General features: G+C 37.1%; 1 protein-coding gene across 1 annotated transcript in view; it reads left to right on the top strand.

Moving 5' to 3' along the window:
- CGRRF1 (cell growth regulator with ring finger domain 1) overlaps window positions 1-20739 on the top strand; it is a 78396-nt gene extending 57657 nt beyond the window's left edge. The window contains exons 5-6 of the mRNA XM_077122589.1: window positions 14814-14921; window positions 15794-20739. Coding sequence (XP_076978704.1) covers window positions 14814-14921; window positions 15794-16114 — 429 coding nt within the window. The 3' untranslated portion in view covers window positions 16115-20739. The remainder of the gene's footprint in view (window positions 1-14813; window positions 14922-15793) is intronic.
- Window positions 20740-21044: the final 305 nt, after the last annotated feature.

Below are 21044 nucleotides of genomic sequence, written 5' to 3'. Positions count from 1 at the left end.
TTTTTTACATGTACTTAATTACATTGCTTTTTTTCTGTACTTTCAACATAATACATGTTCATGGTAGGAAAATACTTAGAAAATGTAGATAAGCCAAAAAGAGAAAAATGCAAGTACCTACATTCTGTTATCCAAAGGTAACCACTATGAACATTTGTATGCATCTTTCCAGAACTTTATAGATGTAAGTTCTAAACAAAAATGGTATCATATTAATGTACTATTTTGTGACCTGTCATTTAGTAATATATTTTGAATATCTTTTCTATGTCAAATATATATCTACTATATTACTTTTATCACTAGCATGAAAACTTCAGACTTTTAATACTGAATCAAAAATTAGTATTATGAGCTTATAACATACTATCTTCTAAGCTGCATGTGATGATTCTTTACCTCTAAGTAAAATAGTTCAAAGTATATTTCTTAAAAGTAGAGATGTTCTCTTATAAAACTACAGTGTAGTTACCAACTTCATAAATATAGCATCAATATTATATTTTATCCAATCTGTTATCAATATTCAATTCTGTCACCCAATCTAACAATGTTCTTTATAACAGTTTTTCACCCCTCTAGGACAGAATCTAGTCTAGGGTCAGATATTGTATTGGTCCTTTGTCTGTTATGAAATTAGCAATTCTGAAGAACAGTTATTCACACACAACCTTTTTTTTAAAGAAAAAAAACAAGCAGAGCATTCTTCATTTTGTGTTTGTGTGATGTGTCCTCTTGACTACATTTGGAATAAAATTATGCATAGGCGATGTTGTGCCCTTTTCAGATGTGATAACATCTGGAGGCATGTACTGTTCTTTCCTTCACTGATAATATTAATTTTAATCTCTCAGTCGGGCTGTTTTCCAGTTTCTCCACTGTTCTGCTTTGTTTCTAGCAACCAGTAGGTAGTGTGCAGGGAGATACTTTAAGGCCATCTAAATATCCTACTTCTTATCAGAATTTCCCCCTAGATTGATCATTCTTGCAGCTCCTATCTTTACCATGATGGTTGGAAAATAATTATTTTCCAACTCCAGCATTTCAACGCACATTTACTAGTCAACGTGCAGCATTCTGCTGTAAGCATGAAACCTCCCTTCTTGCCCATTTATTTATTTATTTGTTTGCATATTTATCTGTCTGTTATCTGTATTGACTTAAGGATTCCTGTTTTTTCCCCCCCAGTTGTCTATAATTCATTATTGAATTTAGTTATTTTGGTCTTCAAACGGCCTTTTCTTTCTTCTGTGTCCAAGACTGAGAGTTTTATAGTCAAACATTATGTTCTATAAGTTACTTGCATTAGTCCTCCCAGAATTCAAAACTGTGCAAAGTATATACTCAGAGAGATGTTGCTTCCTTCCATATTCCTTCCACCCCTATCTCCCCACACTCTAACCCTTGTAGACAACCAGTTAAGTGTTTTCTGGATTTTCCTTCCTGTGTTTCTTATCATAATGATATGTATATCTTCTTTCTTACATCAAAGGTAACATGCTGGATATATATGTGTGTGATATAACATGCTCTTTTGCATTTTACTTTTTTTACTTAATATCTCCTGGAAATTTCTCTGTCATAGTTAATAGAGATCTTCATCACTTTTTTTTTTAACGTTTTATTATGAAATATATGTACAAAGAAAAGAAAAAAAAAGCAATGTTTTCAAAGTACACTTCAACAAGTAGTCACAGAACAGATTCAGAGTTTGTTTTGGGTTACCATTCCAGTATTTCAGATTTTTCCTTCCAACTGCTCCAAAACACTGGAGGCTAGAAGAAATATCAGTATAGTGATTCAGCAGTCGTACTCATTTGTTAAATTCTATTTTCTCTTAATAACTCCGCCTTTGATCATTCTTCTAACTAAAGGGATCTTTAAGCGATGCCCATTCTGCCTTTTTCATGTTGAGAAAGGGTGTCAACCTCAAAGGATAGGGGGAGGTAATTAGTTGATAATCTTGGAGAGGCTGTTCCCTCTGGGTTTCAGGATTTATCTGGTCTAGGAACCCTTTGGAAATTATACATTTCAGGAAAGCAGACTCAGTGCATGAACTTTTAGGGTCTCAGTTCAAGTCCTACGTGTTCTTAAGAGTTAACAGAAGTGATGTTGGTTGGGATTTAACAGACCATGGCAATGAGCACTAACTGAAGCTTGCATAAGAATATCCTCCAGAGTAGCTCCTTGACTCTATTTGATCTCTCTTAGCCACTGATGCCGTATTTTGTTACACTTCTTTTCCCCTTTTCGTCAGGAGGGCATTGTTGATCCAGTAGTGGCAGGAAGACTTGCACCCCTGAATATCATGTCCCACTAAGGGGAAGAGGAGTGATTTTCCTTGCAGAGTTGGGCCTAGAGAGGGAGAGAGAGAGAGAGAGAGAGGGCACATCTGAACAAAGAGGGTTCCTGGAAGCAACTACGGAAATAAGTTTCACAAGGGCAGGCCTCAAAATCAAGGGCTTGGCCTGTTTTCTTCAGAGTCCCCAGTGGTTGAGAGGGTACTCAGGGTTTCTCAGATGGGAAAGTTCAGTAGTTTCATATATATATTTTTTTCCTTCAGACCCTCAAGGGAATCTACTGATACTTTTTAAATATCAGCCTAGCATAGTCTGAGATGTATTTTAGTATTACATTAAGCTATGCAGAATTACAAGGCCTTGTTCCCTTTCCGGACTCCAGGAGTTTAAGTTGTTTAAATGAGCTGTCCAGACAGGTTGATTTAGATTGTGTGTTACAGAAAATTTAAGTTCTGGACATTATATAAACTCTCTGCATTTGGTGAAGGTCTAGAATACACAGGCTGTCATCTTTTACCCTGCATTCTGATTTACCTTAGTCCCAGCCAGATTGCCTTTGTTTTTATCTGTAATTGAGGCCTGATCTCTTTTTCTGTTACTTTAACTGTTACTGTATAAAGCTGTGCTAACTTTCAGGGCTGCAGCCCTCCAGGTGTCACGGAGTTACTCCAAGTTCCAGGGAAATGCCAGCTGATACACATATAACTCAGAGTCCCAGAATTGAGAAATACATTTACAACTTCAAGCTAAGTGTGGCCGCTGTAATAGCTTACAATCTAGGCTCCAATTTTCTTATAAGTATTTTCTGAAAGAGACCTTAGCATTTTGTTCTTTTGTTTCTGGCTTATTTTGCACACTACATTGTCCCCAAGGTTTATTCAGTTGGTTGAGTGCTTCTCAGCGTCCTTCATTTCCGTAGGCACACCATAGTCCATCATGCAACTGGATCACAGTTCGCCACCCTGCTTCTCAGTCGTTGTACTCTTTGGCTCCCTCCACCTATTGGGCATCATTGATAATGTCCAAGATAAACAAACCATGTCTTACAGTATCCTCGCTTGGTTGTACAGTCAGCAGCACTTTCAATTTTAGACAAATTTCACTGGTCCATAGAGACAAAGAATTGACAAAATAGTGTCACCAAATATCAAATCAAAACTACTCCTTATCAGTTGTCCCTCCTCCCCCAGTTAGTTGACCCTGGTAGTGCTGTGGTACTGTTGATGTTTTCCTCTTAACTATTGGCCATAGCACACAATTTTAGTTTCCCCCATACCCCTCAACTATTGACTCTTTGTCCAATGTCATACTTTTGAAATAGTTCATTGAGAACTTAATCAGTGCGATACATGTACTATATATCCCATTTCAGTCATCATCACCTTCCATATGGCAATATTACTTGTAACCCCACTGTTTAGTTACCATCACTTCTTTCTGATCCCTTGCATTTAAATTCAGCCTCAGTGGGTGGCCTTTCCCCCATCTCTTGCTTCTGTGTACCTCTAGGTCTGCTATATTCTACAGTGTAACCTCTGAGGTTACCTTTACCAGAGTCATAATAGTGAAATCATACAGTATCTGTCCTTTCATGTCTGACTTATTTCACTTAGCATTATGTCCTCAAAGTTCATCAACCCATCTGTTGATGAACACTTGAATTGTTTCCATCTTTTCACAGTTGTGTATAGTGCTGCTATGCACATTGGTGTGCAGATGTCTGCTTTCAGCTCTTCTGGGTTTATACCGAGTATTTGTATTGCTGGGTCAGAGGGCAACTCAATATTTAATTTTCTGAGGAATCACCAAACTTTTCCACAGTGGCTGGACCATTATACAATACCAACAGTGAATAAGCATTCCATTTTCTCCATATACTCTCCAACATTTGTAGTTTCCTGTTTGTTTAATAGCAGCCATTCTTATAGGTGTGAGGTGATACCTTATTATTGTCTTGATTTGCATTTCCCTTATAACTAATGAAAATGAGCATCTCTTCATGTGCCTTTTAGCCATTTGTATTTTCTCTTTGGAAAAGTATCTATCTATTCATATCCTCTTCCCATTTTATAGTTGGGTTATTTGTCCTTTCCTTCTCGAGTTGTATCATTTCTTTATGTACACAGGATATCAAGCCTTTATCCAATATGTGGTCTCCATATATTGTCTCTCATTGAGTTGGCTGCCTCTTCACCTTTTTGACAAAGTCCTTTAAGACACAGAAGCTCTTGATCTTAAGGAGTTCACATTTATCTATTTTTTCTTTAGCTGCTTGTGCTTTACATATAAAGTTTAAGAACCTACCTCCTAACCTCCTATTACTAGATCTCGAAGTTGTTTCTGTACATTTTCTTCTAGGAGTTTTATGGTACTGGCTCTTACATTTAGATCTTTAATCCATTTTGAATTAATTTTTGTATAGGGTGTAAGGTAGGGATCCCCTTTCATTCTTTTGGCTATTGATAGCCAATTCTCCCATGTCCATTTATTGAAAAGACTATCCTGTCCCAGTTCAGTGGATTTGGAAGCCTTATTGAAGATCAGTTGTCCTTAGATTTGGCGGTCTGTCTCCGCACTCTCAATTCAATTCCATTGGTAGATACTTCTGTCTTTGTGCCAGTACCATGCTGTTTTGATCACAGTGGCTTAAAGTCAGGAGTAGAGTGAAATAGCCCTCCCATCTCACTCTTCTTTTTTTAGGATATCTTTAGCTTTTGGGAGTCTCTTTCCTTTACAAATAAATTTGATAACTAGCTTTTCTAGCTCTTCAAAGTAGGTTGTTGGCATTTTGATTGGTATTGTATTGAATCTGTAGATCAATTTGGGCAGAATTGTTAAGATGTCAATTTAACAACATTCAACTTTTCTATCCATGAGCATGGAATGTCTTTCCATCTATTTAGGTCGTTTTTTATATCGTTTAGCAATTTTTTCATAGTTTTCTAGGTACAAGTCCTTGATATCCCTGGTTTAGGCTTATTCCTAGATCCCTGATTCTTTGGTCACTATTTTGAGAAAAACGTGTATCCTGCTGTTGTGGGGTGTAATGTTTTGTAAATGTCTGTTAAGTGTGGTTCACTTATCATATTATTCAAAATCTCTCTTTCCTTAATGATCATCTGTCTAAATGTTCTATCCATTGATGAGAGTGGGGAATTGAAGTCTCCAACTATTATTGTAGAGATGTCTACTTTGCCCTTCAGTGTTGTCAGTGCTTACCTTATGTATTTTGGAGCACTCTGGCTCAGTGCTCAAATATTTATGATTGTAATGTCTTCTTGTTGAATTGCTCCTTTTATTAATACATAATGTCCTCCTTTGTCTCTTTTAATTGTTTCATATTTTAAGTCTAAGTTGTCAGATACTAGTATAGCCACCCCAACTTATTTCTGATTGTTGTTTCCATGAAATATCTTTTTCCAGCCTTTCCCGTTGAATCTGTTTTTGTCCTTGAGTCTAAATTGAGTCTCCTGTAGATAGCATATAGATGGGTCCTGTTTGTTAATCCATTCTGCCAGTCTGTGTCTTTTGATTGGGGAGTTTAATCCATTAACATTTAATGTGATTACTGTAAAGGCAGTCATTTCTTCTACCATTTTGTCTTTTGGATTTTATATGTCATATCTGATTTTTTTTTCTCTTTTTACCTTTACAGGGTAGATAGTCTTCATTTCTACACTCTTCTCTAGACTTCTCTCTTCTGTCTTTTCGTATCTGCCTGTAATGGTCTCTTAGTCACAAACTCGCTCAGTGATTGTTTGTCTGAAAATATTATAAACTCCCCCTCATTTTCGAAGGACAGTTTTGCTGGATATAGAATTCTTGGTTGTCAGATTTTGTCTTTCAGAATCTTAAATATATCATATGACTGCCTTCTTGCCTCTATTATTTCTGCTGAGAAATCCACACAGTTGTATTGAACTTCCTTGTATGTGATGGGTTACTTTTTCTCTTGCTCCTTTCAAAATTCTCTCTGTCTTTGACATTTGAAAATTTGATTAGTAAGTGTCTTGGAGTATGTCTATTTGGATCTATTCTGTAGGGGTATGCTGCACTTCTTGTAGCTGTAATTTTATGTTTTTCATAACATATGGGAAGTTTTCAATGATAATTTCCTCCGTTAGTCATTCTCCCCCTTTTCCCTTCTCTTCTTCTGGGACACCCTTAATACGTATATTCATGCACTTCATGTTGGCATTAAATTTCCTGAGAACCCTGCTCATATTTTCCTATTCTTTTCCCTGTCTTTTCTTTTATGTGTAGGATTTTGGAATTTCTGTCCTCTAATTCACTAATCCTTTTGTTTTCCCTGTTCAAATCTACTGTTGTAGGTTTTGTTAGTTTGCAAGCTGACAGAATATAATGTGCCAAAACTGGAACAGCTTTTAGAAAGGGGAATTTAATAAGATGCAAGTTTACAGTTTTAAGGAAGTGAAAGTGTCCAAATTAAGGCACCAAAAAGAGTTTAACCTTCACTCATGAAAGGCCGATTGGTCTGGAACACCTCTGTCAGCTGGGAAGTCACATGGTGGCATCTCCTAGACCCTTGCTCCTGCACTTGGTTGCTTTCAGTCTCTGTCCATGTGGTGATTTCTCACTTTACTTCTCCAGGGCTGGCTTTTATCTCTTGGCTTCCCTTGGCTCTCTCCAGGTTCTGGTTTGTTTAACATCTCATGGCAATGTCTGCTGGGGTCCACGCATCTCCAAATATATGTGTTTCTATTTTCCACATGTTCACATTTGTGTCAGTGCTGCTGTGAAGTTTCTGCTGACTCTGAGGCTTCTGTCATTTCTGTCAGCTCTGAAGTTTCTCTCTAAAATATTTCCTCTTTTATAGGATTCCAGTAAACTAATGAAGCCCCACCTAGAATGGGGGGAGTCACATCTCTATGTAATCAAAAGTGGATACCCACAATTGGGTGTTATATCTCCATGGGGATAATTTAATCAAAATATTGCAACCTGCGGTGTTGAATTAAGATTAAAAGAAATGGCTGTCTCCACAAGATTGGATAAGGATTAAAACATGGCTTTTCTGGGGTACTTAATGTTTTCAAACCAGCACATAAGTCTCCATTGTTTTTTAAATCTCTCTAGTGTGACTTTCATTCCCATAAATTATTTGATTTGTTTTTGCAAACTTTCTAGTTCTTCTTTATGTTCACCCAGTGTCTTCTTTATATCCTTCATCTCCTTTGCAATATCTTCCCTCAGCTTGTTGATTTAATTTCTGATGTGATTTTACATGTCTGTTCAAACATCCTGAGTTAGTTGTTTCAACTCCTGTATCTCATTTGAAATGTTGATTTGTTCCTTTGGGCTGTATCTTCTATTTTCCTAGTGTGACTCATTATATTTTGCTGGTGTCTAGGCATATGATTTCCTTAATTAGTTTATTTTGGATGTTGTTTTCACTCTTTTACCTACAGATTTCTTGTTGAATGGCTTTGTTCTCTGACATTCAGTTCAACTTATTCTAGACTTCTAGCATAGGTTCTGTTTAGCTGATCCGAATTTTTCAGCTCTTGTTTTTCTGTTTCTTGCCCTTCCTATATGGAACCATTTTTTGAGGAGGGTCTCCTTAGATATGATCAACTCTTGTCACTTTTTCCCAGACCAGACAGGCCCGCATCTCAGGAGGAGAGAGTAGCCAATATCATTTCCCTGAGGATGAGACCCAACAGGTCAGACTTTTCTGTGAAGCCTCTAGACTCTCTGCTTTTCCTATCCTGTCCAGCCAGCACATGACATTTGTGTGCCCGCAGCTTCCCACCAATGTAAAGTGGTGTTGTGCCTTTAATTTCAGCAGGGTCTCCCTGCCAGTGGTGTGGTTGAGACAGAGGCTGAGGTAGAGGGCAGGCTTAGGTTGTGTACTGGTTTGCTAACACTGCTGGAATGCAATATACCAGAAATGGAATGGCTTTAATAAAAGGAATTTAATATATAGGGTAGATGGAAATGCTAGTGGTCAATGAGAGAGAGGGGTAAGGGGTATGGTATGGTATGTATGAGTTTTTTCTTTTTTCTTTTTATTTCTTTTTCTGGAGTAATGCAAACGTTCTAAGAAGTGATCATGGTAATGAATATGCAACTATGTGATGAGCCATTGATTATACACCAAGTATGGAATGTTCATATGTTAAGAATGTTTGTGTTTGTATGTTGTTTTGTTTGGTCAATAAAAAAAAAATATATATATATATATATATATATATATATAAGGAATTTAAGAAGTTGCAAGTTTACAGTTAAAGCTGTGAAAATTAAGGCACCAACAAGAGGTTACCTTCACTCAAGAAACGCTAATGCTGTCTGGAACACCTCTGTCAGCTGGCATATGGCTTGTGTCTGCTGACCCTTGTCCCCAGTTCATTGCATCTAGCTTCTGATTCCAGTGGTTTCCTCTCTAAGTGTCTGTGGACCTTCACTTAGTTCCTCTGGGCCAGCAACTGTGGGGTCTGGTCTGCTTGGCATCTCGTGGTGAGGCACATGGCGGTGTCTGCTTGGCTCTGCCTATGTCTAGGCATCTGCTCTCTCTGTCAGCACTCCAAGCATCTCCACACATCTGTGTCTCAGTCAGCTCTGAACAACTGTTCTCCAAGCATCTGTGTCTGAGGTTTCTCCAAAGTGTTTCCCCCTTTAAAGGACTCTAGTAAACTAATCAAGACCCACTTTGAGTGGGCAGATTTACATCTCCAGCTAATCAAAAGGCCACACCCACAATTGGGCATGCCACATCTCCATGGCATATTATCGCCATGGAGATAATCAAAAGTTTCTACCCTACACTGTTGAATCAGAAATGGCTGCCCCTACAAGATTGGATCAGTATTAAAATATGGCTTTTCTGGGGTGCATAAGAGTTTCAAACCAGCAGAGGTTATTTCATTTTTCCGGCCCCTGGGGCCTGAATTCCCTTCAGGAATTCATTGAGGGTCATCACTTGAGCTGGACCCCACCCCCCTTTCCTTGGGGAAGATACATCCTTAGGGATTGTCCCCATTCACCTGGCTGTTTACTTTGTCTGTCAGACACACCTTAATCCCACCCTTACCTGGGGCAGTGTTGAAGCCTGAGAGTGCTGGCAGTTCTATCTAATGAGCTGTTAAGAAGCAGCAACAACAGCAAAAATGTTAAAAAGTTAAAACAAAACAAAAGACAAAAAAGGCTTTTTCAGAGCCAGATCCCATTCCCCCGGTTTGCCAGTTAAGAGCTGGAGTTGGTACATGTCTATGTGTGTCCCCAGACTCTTTGTGCTCCCTTTTCTTGGAGTCCAGCCCTCTTGTGCTGTCCAACTCAGAAAGCTCTGGGGTTTTTTGTTTGTTTGTTTCCCACCAGCCCCACCCCCTCTCTGCCAGGGCAAAAACCCCTGGTTCCTTTAGTGTTTACTCCAGGTTTATTTGTACTCCAGACCTGTTTACAGCAGTTCAGATTTGTTAATTAATTCCTCAGTTGGAGCTTGGTTGAGCTAACTTACAACTAACTTACGACCTGTAAAGTCTCCTTCCTTTCCCCTCAGGGAACCAGCTTGCCATGCCCATGGGGAAGGGGTGCCAGCATCCATGACTTGGGAAACTTACAGTTCCATGTGGGATCTTAGCCATTCCACCCTTTCCAGACTGATGTATGATGTATATATCCAGTCACTGATGTCCCCCCAACAGTTATTCTATACAGTTCCTGGTTATTTACTAGCTGCTCTAGAGAATGAACTAAAATCCATACCTCACTATGCCGCCATCTAGCCCCACCTCAGTGGTTACTATTTGGAATGGAACTTTTTCCTTAATTGTCTCTTCAGATAGGTAATTACTTGTGTATAGAAACATTACTGATTTTTGCACGTTAATCCTGTATTCTGCCACTTTGCTGACTTTGTTTATTGGCTCAAGTAGCTTTGTCATAATTTATCAGGATTTCCCAAGTGTATGATCATGTCATCTGGAAATAATGAAAGTTTTACTTCTTCCTTTTCCATTTGGATGCCTACTATTTTCTTTTTCCTGTCTAATCACTCCATCTAGGACTTACAGTACAATGGTGAATAATTGTGGTGACAATGGGCATCCTTGTCTCATTCCCTGTCTTAGGGGGTGTTTTAGTTTATAGGCTGCTGGAATGCGATATACCAGAAATGAAATGGCTTTTAGAAAGGGGAATTTATAAAGTTGCAAGTTTACAGTTCTAAGGCCATAAAAATGTCCAATTAAGGCATCCAGGGGAAGATATTTTGGTTCAAGAAGACCCCTGATGTTCAGGGTTTCTCTCTCAACGGGAAAGGCACATGGCAATGTCTGCTAGCTTTCCCTCCAGGTTTCTCCAGTGGATTCCCCAGGGGCGTCTTCTTTCTTCATCTCCAGTGGTCTGGCTCTGTAGGCTCTGTTGGCTTGAAAGCTTTTTCCAAAATGGTTCCCTCTTAAAGGCCTCTAGTAAGCAACCCAACCTTGAATGGGTAGAGACACATCTCCATGAAAACCATATGATCAAAAGTTACCACCCACACACAGTTTGGGTGAATCACATCTCCATGGAAACAATAAAAAAGTTCCTCTTCAGCAATATTGAATGAGGATTAAAGGACATGACTTTTCTAGGGTACATAATAGCTTCAAACCAGCACAGGGGGAATGCTTTTAATCTCTTGCTGTTGTGTATGATGCTGGCTATGGGTTTTTCATATATGCCCTTGATATTGAGGAAGTTTCCTTTGATTCTTACCTTTTTAAGTATTTTTATTAGGAAAGGATGCTGAATTTTCTTGAATGCGTTTTCAGTCTCAATCAATATGATCATGTGATTTTTCCCTTTCCCTTTGTTAGTGTGCTGTATTTCCTCATGTTTTTTAAGAGTGGCATAGTATTCCATTGTTTGGATGTGTGTATGTGCCATAGTTATTCCACCTATCTCCTATGTAGCTAGGTTAGACATCCATGTAGCTTCCAGTAACAGTCCTGCAATAATTAATAAACAGTGCTAATGCACTTTAATATGGTTGGGGTTGTATGGTTGAAAGATAAATTCAGATTGTTTTGTTAAATGTTGCCAAAGTCCCCTCCATTGCAGTTTTTGGAGCTGTACCTTTTTTTTTTTTTTTTTAACATTTACCAGCAATGTTTGGGAATTCCTTTTTCTCGTTAGAGTGTATTGACATAAGTGTATTCTAACTTTTGTCAATCTAATGGGTATGAAATGGTATCTCAGTAAAGTTTTAGTTTGCTTTTATCTTAGTGTGAGTGAATTTGAACATCTTTAACTGCGCTTCAGGGCCATCGTCGTATCTTTTTGTTAATTGTTTATGCTGTTTGCCCATTTTTTTAGTATTTTTGGTCATTTTATCTTCAACCCTTAAAAGTTCTTCATAAATTAAGGATTTTAACCATTAATGTGTGATATATATTATGAATATTTTCCTCCTGATTTCTTGTATGTCTTTACCTTTGCTTATAGTGTTTTTTATCATATGTTTTTAATTTTTTTTATATTTATAGTCAGATGTATCAATCTTAACCTGCCTCTGAGGTTCGAGTCATAGTTGGAAACCTTTCCCTACACAAAAACTAAAAGAGAATTCACCCATTTCCTTCTAATACTTGTATGGTTTTATTTTTTCACATTTAGATCTTATGCTTTCAGAGTTTTATCCTTGTGTATAGTATGAGGTATGCATCTAACTTACATTTTTGCAAATGGTGGATATCTAGTTGTCCTCTAGTGATTTGAGATGTTACCTTTACCATATTTTTAGTTGGGTCTGTTTCTTGACTGCTTATTCTATTCCATCAATTTATCTATTCATGCCCCAGGTTATAGTCCTTTGTAGTATTTTTAATATCTGATAGAACTCATAGCTCTCCATTTTCAGTGTTTCCCAGATGTTGTATGTTTATTTTTCCATGTTAGAATTTTTGAAATCAATTTGTTGAGTTTGGCTCTCTATAAAAAAGCCCATTGGCGTTTTTATTGGGATCACATTAAATTTGTAAATTAACATCAGCGTAAACTGAACAAGAGATTGATGCCCTTCCATTTGTTCAAATCTACTTGTGTACCTTTCTAGAGTGTTTTATAATTTTCTTCATTTAGGTTTTAAACATTTCTTGATAAACTTATTCCTAAATAATAAGTAGTGTTTTCTCATTCATTATATCTTTTAATTGGTTATTATTGTATATAAAAATGTTCATTTTTTCACACAAGATTTTTATATTGAATTTATTTTAATATAATTTATCTTTTAAAGGATGTAATTTGCCTTATACTGTTAAATGGAAATATTAGAAGACAGGTATGACATACTCAAAACTTGTTAGGTTATTTCATCAAAATATGAAGCATAATGGCTCTTTCTACAGTTTCTTGAAAAATTTGATGATACAAAAAAGGGGTAAGAAGGTTTTTTAACTCTCAAAGAATTTACAAAATAATTTCAGAGGCCGCACATATTCTTAGAAATGACTATATTATAGTAATTTTATAATAAAATTTTTTAAAGTATGCATAAATTAATGGCTCATATTCTTGTAACCTAATTTTACCTATAGTGATGCCCCATTTAACAAATCTTTCAGCAGTGAGGCTCCTTTATAATGAAACTGGCTGGTTATTTTTTTAATTTTCAAGAATCATATTTTTTTAATTTTCAAGAATTTATCATATAAAATATTATGAGAGAAAACTGCTGGGTGACCAAGACTGCCTGGAACAATTTTTGGAGACTTTATGTATATCTGAAAATGTATACTCATTCTTGATTGATAGTTTTGGTATAGAATACTGCTAAAATAATTTTCCTTGATACTTCTGAAAGTGTTAATTCATCTGCTACCCTCCAGTGTCACTAACTGAGGAGTCTAAAGCCACTGAAGTTTCTTATATTTTGTATGAGACCTGTTTTTTCTCCCTAGGAAAAAAGTCTCTCTATTGGAATCTTCCTTTTGTCTCAGTGTTTTGAAATTTCACAGTGCTTTGCCTTTGGCGTGATTCTATTTTCAACTGTTGTGTTGTGTGCTCATTTGGCCCTTTTGATCTTGAGACACTTGTCCTTCCATCCTGGGAAATTTACTTGAATTATTTAATTCATAATTTCTCCATTTTCTCTGTTCTGCCCTTCTTGAAATTTCTGTATTCTGCCGTTAGACCTCCTGGACAGTGCTCCTCTGAGTTTGTTTTAGTGTATTCTTTATTGCAGGGTCTGTCTTCTTCTCTTCTTAGTTTCTGGGAGGTTTTCTAACTTTTTAAAAGTTATATTGATTTATAATTGACGTACAATAAGCTGCACATATTTAAAGTATATGATGTGATGTATGAACACGTATCACCACAATGAAATAATGAACGTGAGCGTCCTCTCCCAAAAGCTTCCTCAGGCCTCTTTGTAACCCTCCCTCCTTCTTCTCTCTGCTTCCTCCTTCCTCTCTCTTCAGTTCCCAGAAACCACTGATCTGTTTTCTGTCACTATCTATTAGTTTGCATTTCTAGACCTTTCTATAAATGGAATCATATACTATCTACTCTTTGTCTTCTTTCACTCAGCATGCTTAGAGATTCGTGCATGTTGTTGCTGGTGTCAGTACTACATTCCTTTTTATTATATCTTATTGTATGGATATAACACAGTTTGTTCATCTGTTGATAAATATTTGGTTTGGTTCCAGTGTTTGGCTATTACAGATAAGGCTGCTGTGAACATTCTAGTGCCAGTCTTTGTGTGGACACATGCTTTAATTTCTCTCTGGGTAAATACTTAGAAGTGGAATGGCTGAATCATATGGAAAATGTATGTTTAGCTTTTAAAGTATCTGCATTTTTTTCAAAGTGGCTTACCATTTTACATTCCCACCAGCAGTTCATGAGCGAATTCTTGTTTCTCCACATCCTCACAACACTTGGTTTGGTCAGTCTTTTTAATTTAGCCATTCCAATAGGTATGTAGTAGTACCTTATGGTGGCTTTAATTTCCATTTCCTTAATACATAATGTGCTTTGTCTTCTGTGTATATAGACAACATGCCAATACCTATCTCACTTTAAGTGAGTAATTAATTACGGTAGTTTTTATTATTAACAAAATAGAGAAAGGAATAAAAATACTTTAATGCCCTACTTTCATTGTTCTTAACCTTCCTTGTTCACTCTCCTTCCTAAGAAATTACCTTTAGAGTTTTCAGTAAGCTAATGTCTGTTAAGCACTGTCTATTCTTGTTTTCCTTTTTCCAATAACTATATGTTATAATCTAATTTGGGAGATAGGCTTACTTATTTTGAATACAGACTTTTTTCAGGATTTTATATCATTTCATAGTAATTCTGCTATATCTATTTCATAATTAAAATAACTCAGGCAAAAATATGTGGTTAACTGGTTTCTCTTCAGAGATTATAATTTAAGAGTTGGATTAGTGCACATTTTCTAATTCATCAACCTCTTATTTTTACTTGAGATGCATTTTTCACATGTCTGTGAAATAATATGAGGAGGTAAAGTACTGACCAGTGTTCAATTTTTATTTTTAGATTTCAATGGTGTCAGTAATTCATATTCCTGATAAGACTTATAAACTTTCCTGCAGAATATTGTATCAATATTTACTCCTGGCTCAAGGTCAATTTTATGATCTTAAGGTAAGTTGTACTTTATAAGTCTTATCTCTGTCTCTTCTATTTGTAGAGTTTCAAAGAATGACTATAACACGATAATTAGATTTTTCAGTGAGTTATAGAAAGTTAGCTAACGAATGTTATAAATTCAGATATTTTACACAAAAGATTTTTTTCTCTATGGTTGATACCTTCCTTTGCAGTCTTTTGTGACATGTTATCTTATTTTCCTAGGCTGCTCAGTGGTTTGGCTTAAACAGTGGGAATTTATTTGCTTATGGTTTTGAGGTTAGGAGAAAAGTCCAAATCAAGGCATCAGGTGATGCTTTCTCCCCAAAGAGTGTGGCATTTGGGGCTGGCTGCTTGCATTCCTTGATCCTTAGCTTGTCATATGGCAAGACACTGGTCTCTGTGGCCTCTCCCTTCTCTCCTGGTTCCACTGATTTCATTTTCTGGCTTCTGCTCCCTCTGTGGCTTTCTCTCTGTCTGAATTTCACTCTGCTTATAAAGAACTCCAGTAACAGAATTGAGATCTATTCTGATTGAGATGGGCCATATGTTAACTGAAGTAACCTCATCAAAAGGTCCTACTTATATAATGGGTTCAAACCTCCAAGAATGGAGTAAATTTCAGAACATGTTTTTCTGGGGTACATGCAGCCCCAAGTCACCACCCATGTGCTTAGAAAGATCCCATACAGACATTTTAAAGGGGAGATTTTCCTGTTACTTCTTTTTTCCTGGTTTCACTCCTTAGTCTCGGCTAATGAGGCCTCCCCCACCCCGCCTTTTGTTTTTATTTCCCAGCTCATAAATTTTGAGCAGCTCTTACGATCCCCAGATTTAAAGAATAGATGTCATTTGTAATTATCTTTAAATTTGTCTTTGATTTTCAGCAACTTTTCATGTCTGCAAATAATAATTCCACCCCCTCAAGTAATTCTTCTCCAGAAGAAAAGGACACAGAAAGGAGTTTGTTGGAAAAGGCTGGTCTAGCTGTGAATGAAGTGGAGTCGCCTGAGGAGAATGTTAAGGACTGTGTTGTCTGCCAGAACGGGACTGTGAACTGGGTGCTCCTGCCGTGTCGACACACGTGCTTGTGTGATGGCTGTGTTAAGTATTTCCAGCAGTGCCCAATGTGCAGGCAGTTTGTGCAGGAATCTTTTGCACTTTGTTATCAAAAAGAGCAAGATAAACACAAAACAAAAACTCTTTGAAGACATCGTTAAAACTAAAAGTACTGAACTGAAGATGCAGAGATTTTGTTCTTGGAATTAATCATAACATGGAGTCTACAGTATTGACCATCAGTGAAAATTATAGTCTAACTTCATATCTGTACAGTTCATGGATGATAAAAATTAATTATTCCTTCCTGCCTAGTATGTTAAGTACTGAAACACCATCCATGTTAATCATAAAAATTAATTTGATGCTTGAGATGAACCATTTGGCCTGTAATCAATAGAGAATATCATATAATGTTGATTAGAACAATCTTTCTAAAAAGCAGTCCATCAAAATCTGATGGCGTAAAAGTGTTAAGATTACTAGAAGTTTTCCCTTTGACATATACTGGAGTAAAAAAGCTTAATTCTTCCTAAAGTAATTGTATGTTTCAGTTTACAAAGGAGTTGGAAAGGGCTCCTTAACTTCTATTACTTTCCTGAAATATCTGTTTTTATAAATACCCATCTGTTTGGTTTCTAATTTCCCTTATCATCATAGTTATATAAACCCAAGTCTTGAGTTTTAAATATAAGTTCTTAATCATAAATGCAAGATACAACTCTTGATTGTTCTCGGCATATCATAGATTAAAATGAAACTTATCTGTAGGAGGCAGGTAGAAAATATGAATAATAAGATTGCTTATTAAATGTGAGTCGATAAGTAACATGGCACATCTTATAAAATGGAGTGTGCTCTGCCGGTGAAGATCCCTTTTCTCTGTGAGATTCATAATGCCTTACCTTGGATTTCTTCCTGCACCATGAGTCCATCCAAAATTGGAGAGGTTTTGGAGCCAGAAAATTCACTACAAAAAACACGCAAAAAATAGTGATTTTTCTAGTGCATTTCTATTCCGACTAATCCCCACGTCCCTCTGGAAAGAAAATTATTTTGTTCATTTGTCATGATATCTATATAAGAATTGAGGCACCTGATAGGCAAAAAGGACCCATCTCCCACTCTTTCCAATATGACTAAAAAAAAGAAAGGTAAACCCGAGTGTCCTGTGTCTTCAGTAGAAATTGCCTTCAACTCACCAAAAAAGTAGGTCAAGGCAAATAAACTGTGATACTTAGAGATATTTCCAAGCCCTTCTCGTCTTGTTTGTATTAATAGTGCTTTACCCTTGTATCAGTGTTTTCACATGGTATCATTTCATTCCTGTCAAATTTAGCACTCAAGAGGACATTAACTATCCTTAGTTATTTTATAAATCTAATCAAAGTTTCATCTATATTCAACAGCTAGAAAAATGAGTATTTTCCATGAGCCAGGTAGTTCTGAGCAGTCTGGGTGCAGTCAGCAGGGCTCCTGACCTCAAAATATTCACTCCTAAAAGAAGCATTGACGGCTTATTAGAAGCACATCCCCACCTCTAGAAGTTCCTTAAGCTCTTTTCCAATCCTGCTACTGTAATTAACTTAATGTTATAACAATTTTGAAAACTGATTTTGTAGTATAAATTTAAGGAATTCCCAGAGATGATTTTATCTATTCTAGCTACCCTATTTTTAAGTACATATCTATTTGTGCCTAAATTGTCCAGTAGATATTCCTAGACACCTAGTTGCTTTCTTATTTGAGATCTACCAATATAGATTCTACAGCCCATACAGTCTTACTTCATTTTGTTTAACTTTTAAAGATGATTTACCCTTAGTTCTTCATGTTGTAACTAAAGTAATTGTTTTTCCTGTCCTCAGTGGTAATAAATATGAGCACATAATAAAAAGTATGTTTCTCAGTTAAAGAGCACACTGACTCCTAGAGGCTTATATCAGAATTTTCTAGTACCATTGAATAATAACGTATTTTGTAAGCACATCTGTTAAAACAACTTGATTTGGATGGATTGCTCGATAAAATATTTGGTTTAAATAGATGAGTTGCTACTTTGAAAACTCCCAGCCAGGGTATGTCTAAGCAGTCTTGACAGGTGTCTAGCCAACCCTGCTGCAGTGATCTTTTCATCCCAGCTTACTACTGAGAGTCCTTAATGTCTAAACCAGATCTAAGGAAGGAACTTAAAACTATTACTTAAGTACTGAACACACATCCTTGAATTACTTCCCATGGGGTTATCTTCTTTTTTAATTTTACCATTAGTTGTGGAATGAATAGCTTTGTCTTAGCTTGTGGGAATTGGAACCATCAACATAGATAAACTGGGGTTGGGGAAGGGTAGGAGGAACTGATTTCAGTCACCTATATTCTTAGAGTAAATCAATCTTTCTGCCTTGGCTGGTGTATATCCCTCTGGACAATCCCCTAACTCCATTTTCCAAGATTTGAATCCCAAGTCCCCTTTTCTGTGTTTTTTTTTTTTTTCCATTTCTCCCTATAGCATGTGCCAACTGAATCTTGTTATTGCCTGCTTTTTATTGTGACATCTAATTCCTGGACCACTGGTTCTATTCTAATAGTTCATAACTTGCTCCTGGGTTCCCTGCTCAACTACTTCAAACATGTTTTTATCTCAGCTTGCTTTTGACCTCTCCACCCTCCCTACCCCACCAGCCCACAAACTTGGTTTAACTCAACTGTCAGTTTCCTCACTGCTATTAGCACAGAAGATCAAGTGGCCTGCTCTAGTTTGCTAGCTGTCGGAATGAATATACCAGAAATGGAATGACTTTTAAAAAGGGGAATTTAGTAAGTTGCTTATTTGCAGTTCTAAGGCTGAGAAAATGTTCCAGTTAAAACAAGTCTATAGAAATGTCCAATCTAAGGCATCCAGGAAAAGATACCTTGGTTCAAGAAGGCCAGTGAAGTTCAGGGTTTCTCTCGCAAGTGAGAAGGCACATGGCAAACAAGGTCAGGGTTCCTCCCTCATCTGGAAAGGCATGTGGCGAACACAGTGTCATCTGTTAGCTTTCTCTCCTGGCTTCCCTTCACGAAGCTCCCTGGGAGGCGTTTTCCTTCTTCATCTCCAAAGGTCGCTAGTGGACTCTGCTTTGTGGTGCTGCAGCATTCTCTGCTCTCTCTGAATCTCCCATTCTCCAAAATGTTTCTCCTTTTATAGGACTCCAGAAACTTCTCAAGACCCACCCAAATGGGTGGAGACATGTTGTTGCCTAATCCAGCTTAACAACCACTCTTGATTAAATCACATCTCCAGGGAGATGATCTGATTACAGTTTCAAACATACAGTACTGAATAGGGATTATTCTGCCTTTACAAAGTGGGATTTTGATTAAAACATGGCTTTTCTAGGGCCCATATATCCTTTCAAACCAGTACATGGCCTAATCAAATAACAGAGCCCACTATAAACTTGTAAGGCAATATAATTTGCAGGTTAAGATGATAGGCTTTGAAACCAGACATCTTGGGTTTCTATTCCAGCTCTGCCACCGACTAGTAATTATTTTGGACAAGTTACTTACCCTTGCTCTGCTTTAGTTTCCTTGTCTACAAAATGGTAATAATAATAAGAGAATCTGTCTATAGGCTATTGAGATGATTACATCAGTTAATATGTGTAAAGACTAGACATGCACATTGTAAGATATAGTAAGTTCTATGTATAAAAGGTATTACTGTTAATACTTTGCTTTGGTTTTCAAAGCCAGAGATACTCTTTTCTCTTTTTCCCTATACAGGAGATGTGTTATACCTCCCAACTGAAGATAACACCCTTGATCTCATCTCTGCTTGATCCCTGAACTCATTTGATTATTTATTCAATCATTAAATAATTGCTGAGTGGCAAATACATTATAAATTTCTTGGCATTGGAGATAATACAGTTGGTGAATAAAGCAGGCAAAAACTTTTATCTTGGAGCTTACTCTGTAGTAAAGAGATGCAGACAAATTCGAAGCAGATACGGTATATCAGATGGTGGTATATGCTAGGGAAAAATAATACTGGATGGCTGGGTAAGGAATATGAATGGTGGGTGGTGTTTCAGTTTGCTAAAGCTGCCAGAATGTACTATACCAGAAATGGGTTAACTTTTTCAAAGGGAATTTATTCGGTTAGAAATTAACAGTTCTAAGGCCACCAAAATGTCCAAACTAACAAGAGGATACCTGCACTGCAGAAAGCAGTGGGTTCCTGTGTCACATGGGCAGGCACATGGCTCTTCTCTCCTAGATTGGCTTCAAAATGGCTCTCTCAGCCCTATGGGTACTTCTGGCTTCTCCTGGGGTGTTTTTCTTTCTGTGCTTTGTCTTTCCATGAGCTGTGTTAAAGGACCCCAGTAAAAGATGAAGATGCGAAGACCCACCTTGAATGGGTGAGGTCACATCTCCATGGAAACAGCCTAATCAAAAGGTCCCATCCAACAATATGTCTGCCTCCACAAGATTAGATTAAAAGAACATGACTTCCAAACAGTCGAGAGGTTATCCTGGAGGTTATTCTTATGCATTAAGTAGATATCACCTTGTTAGTCAAGATGTAATGGAGAGGCTGGAGGAAACTGCCCGAAAATGTAGAGCTGTGTTCCAGTACACATGTTTCTTGAAGATGATTGTATAATGATACAGCTTTCACAATGTGACTGTGTGATTGTGAAAACCTTGTGTCTGATGCTCCTTTTATCTACCTTATGGACAGACAAGTAAAACATATGGACTAAAAATAAATAAATAATAAGGAGAGCAAATGTTTAAAAAAAAAGACAACTTATCTGGAGACATAACAGTTTCAAACCAGCGCAGGTGGACATGGGGTAACTACTTCAAATAAGATGGTCAGTGGATACCTCACCAAGAATTTTAGCAGAGACCTAAAGGAGGCCAGGAAGTGAGCCAAGGGATTGTATAGGTGAAGAGGCCTTAAATAGAAGCTTGAGAGTTGCAATTTACCAAGATGGAAACGATTGAAAAACAAGCAGATTTAGAGGAACAGAGAGGTTTCATTCTTATTGTTTTAGATACTAGTTGGAAATTCAAGTAAGACGTGTC

This window comes from Tamandua tetradactyla, chromosome 12, assembly GCF_023851605.1.
Source record: "Tamandua tetradactyla isolate mTamTet1 chromosome 12, mTamTet1.pri, whole genome shotgun sequence".
NCBI lineage: Eukaryota > Metazoa > Chordata > Mammalia > Pilosa > Myrmecophagidae > Tamandua > Tamandua tetradactyla.
The sequence above is the reverse complement of the archived record's forward strand: the minus strand, read 5'-3'. Positions and strand labels throughout refer to the sequence as shown.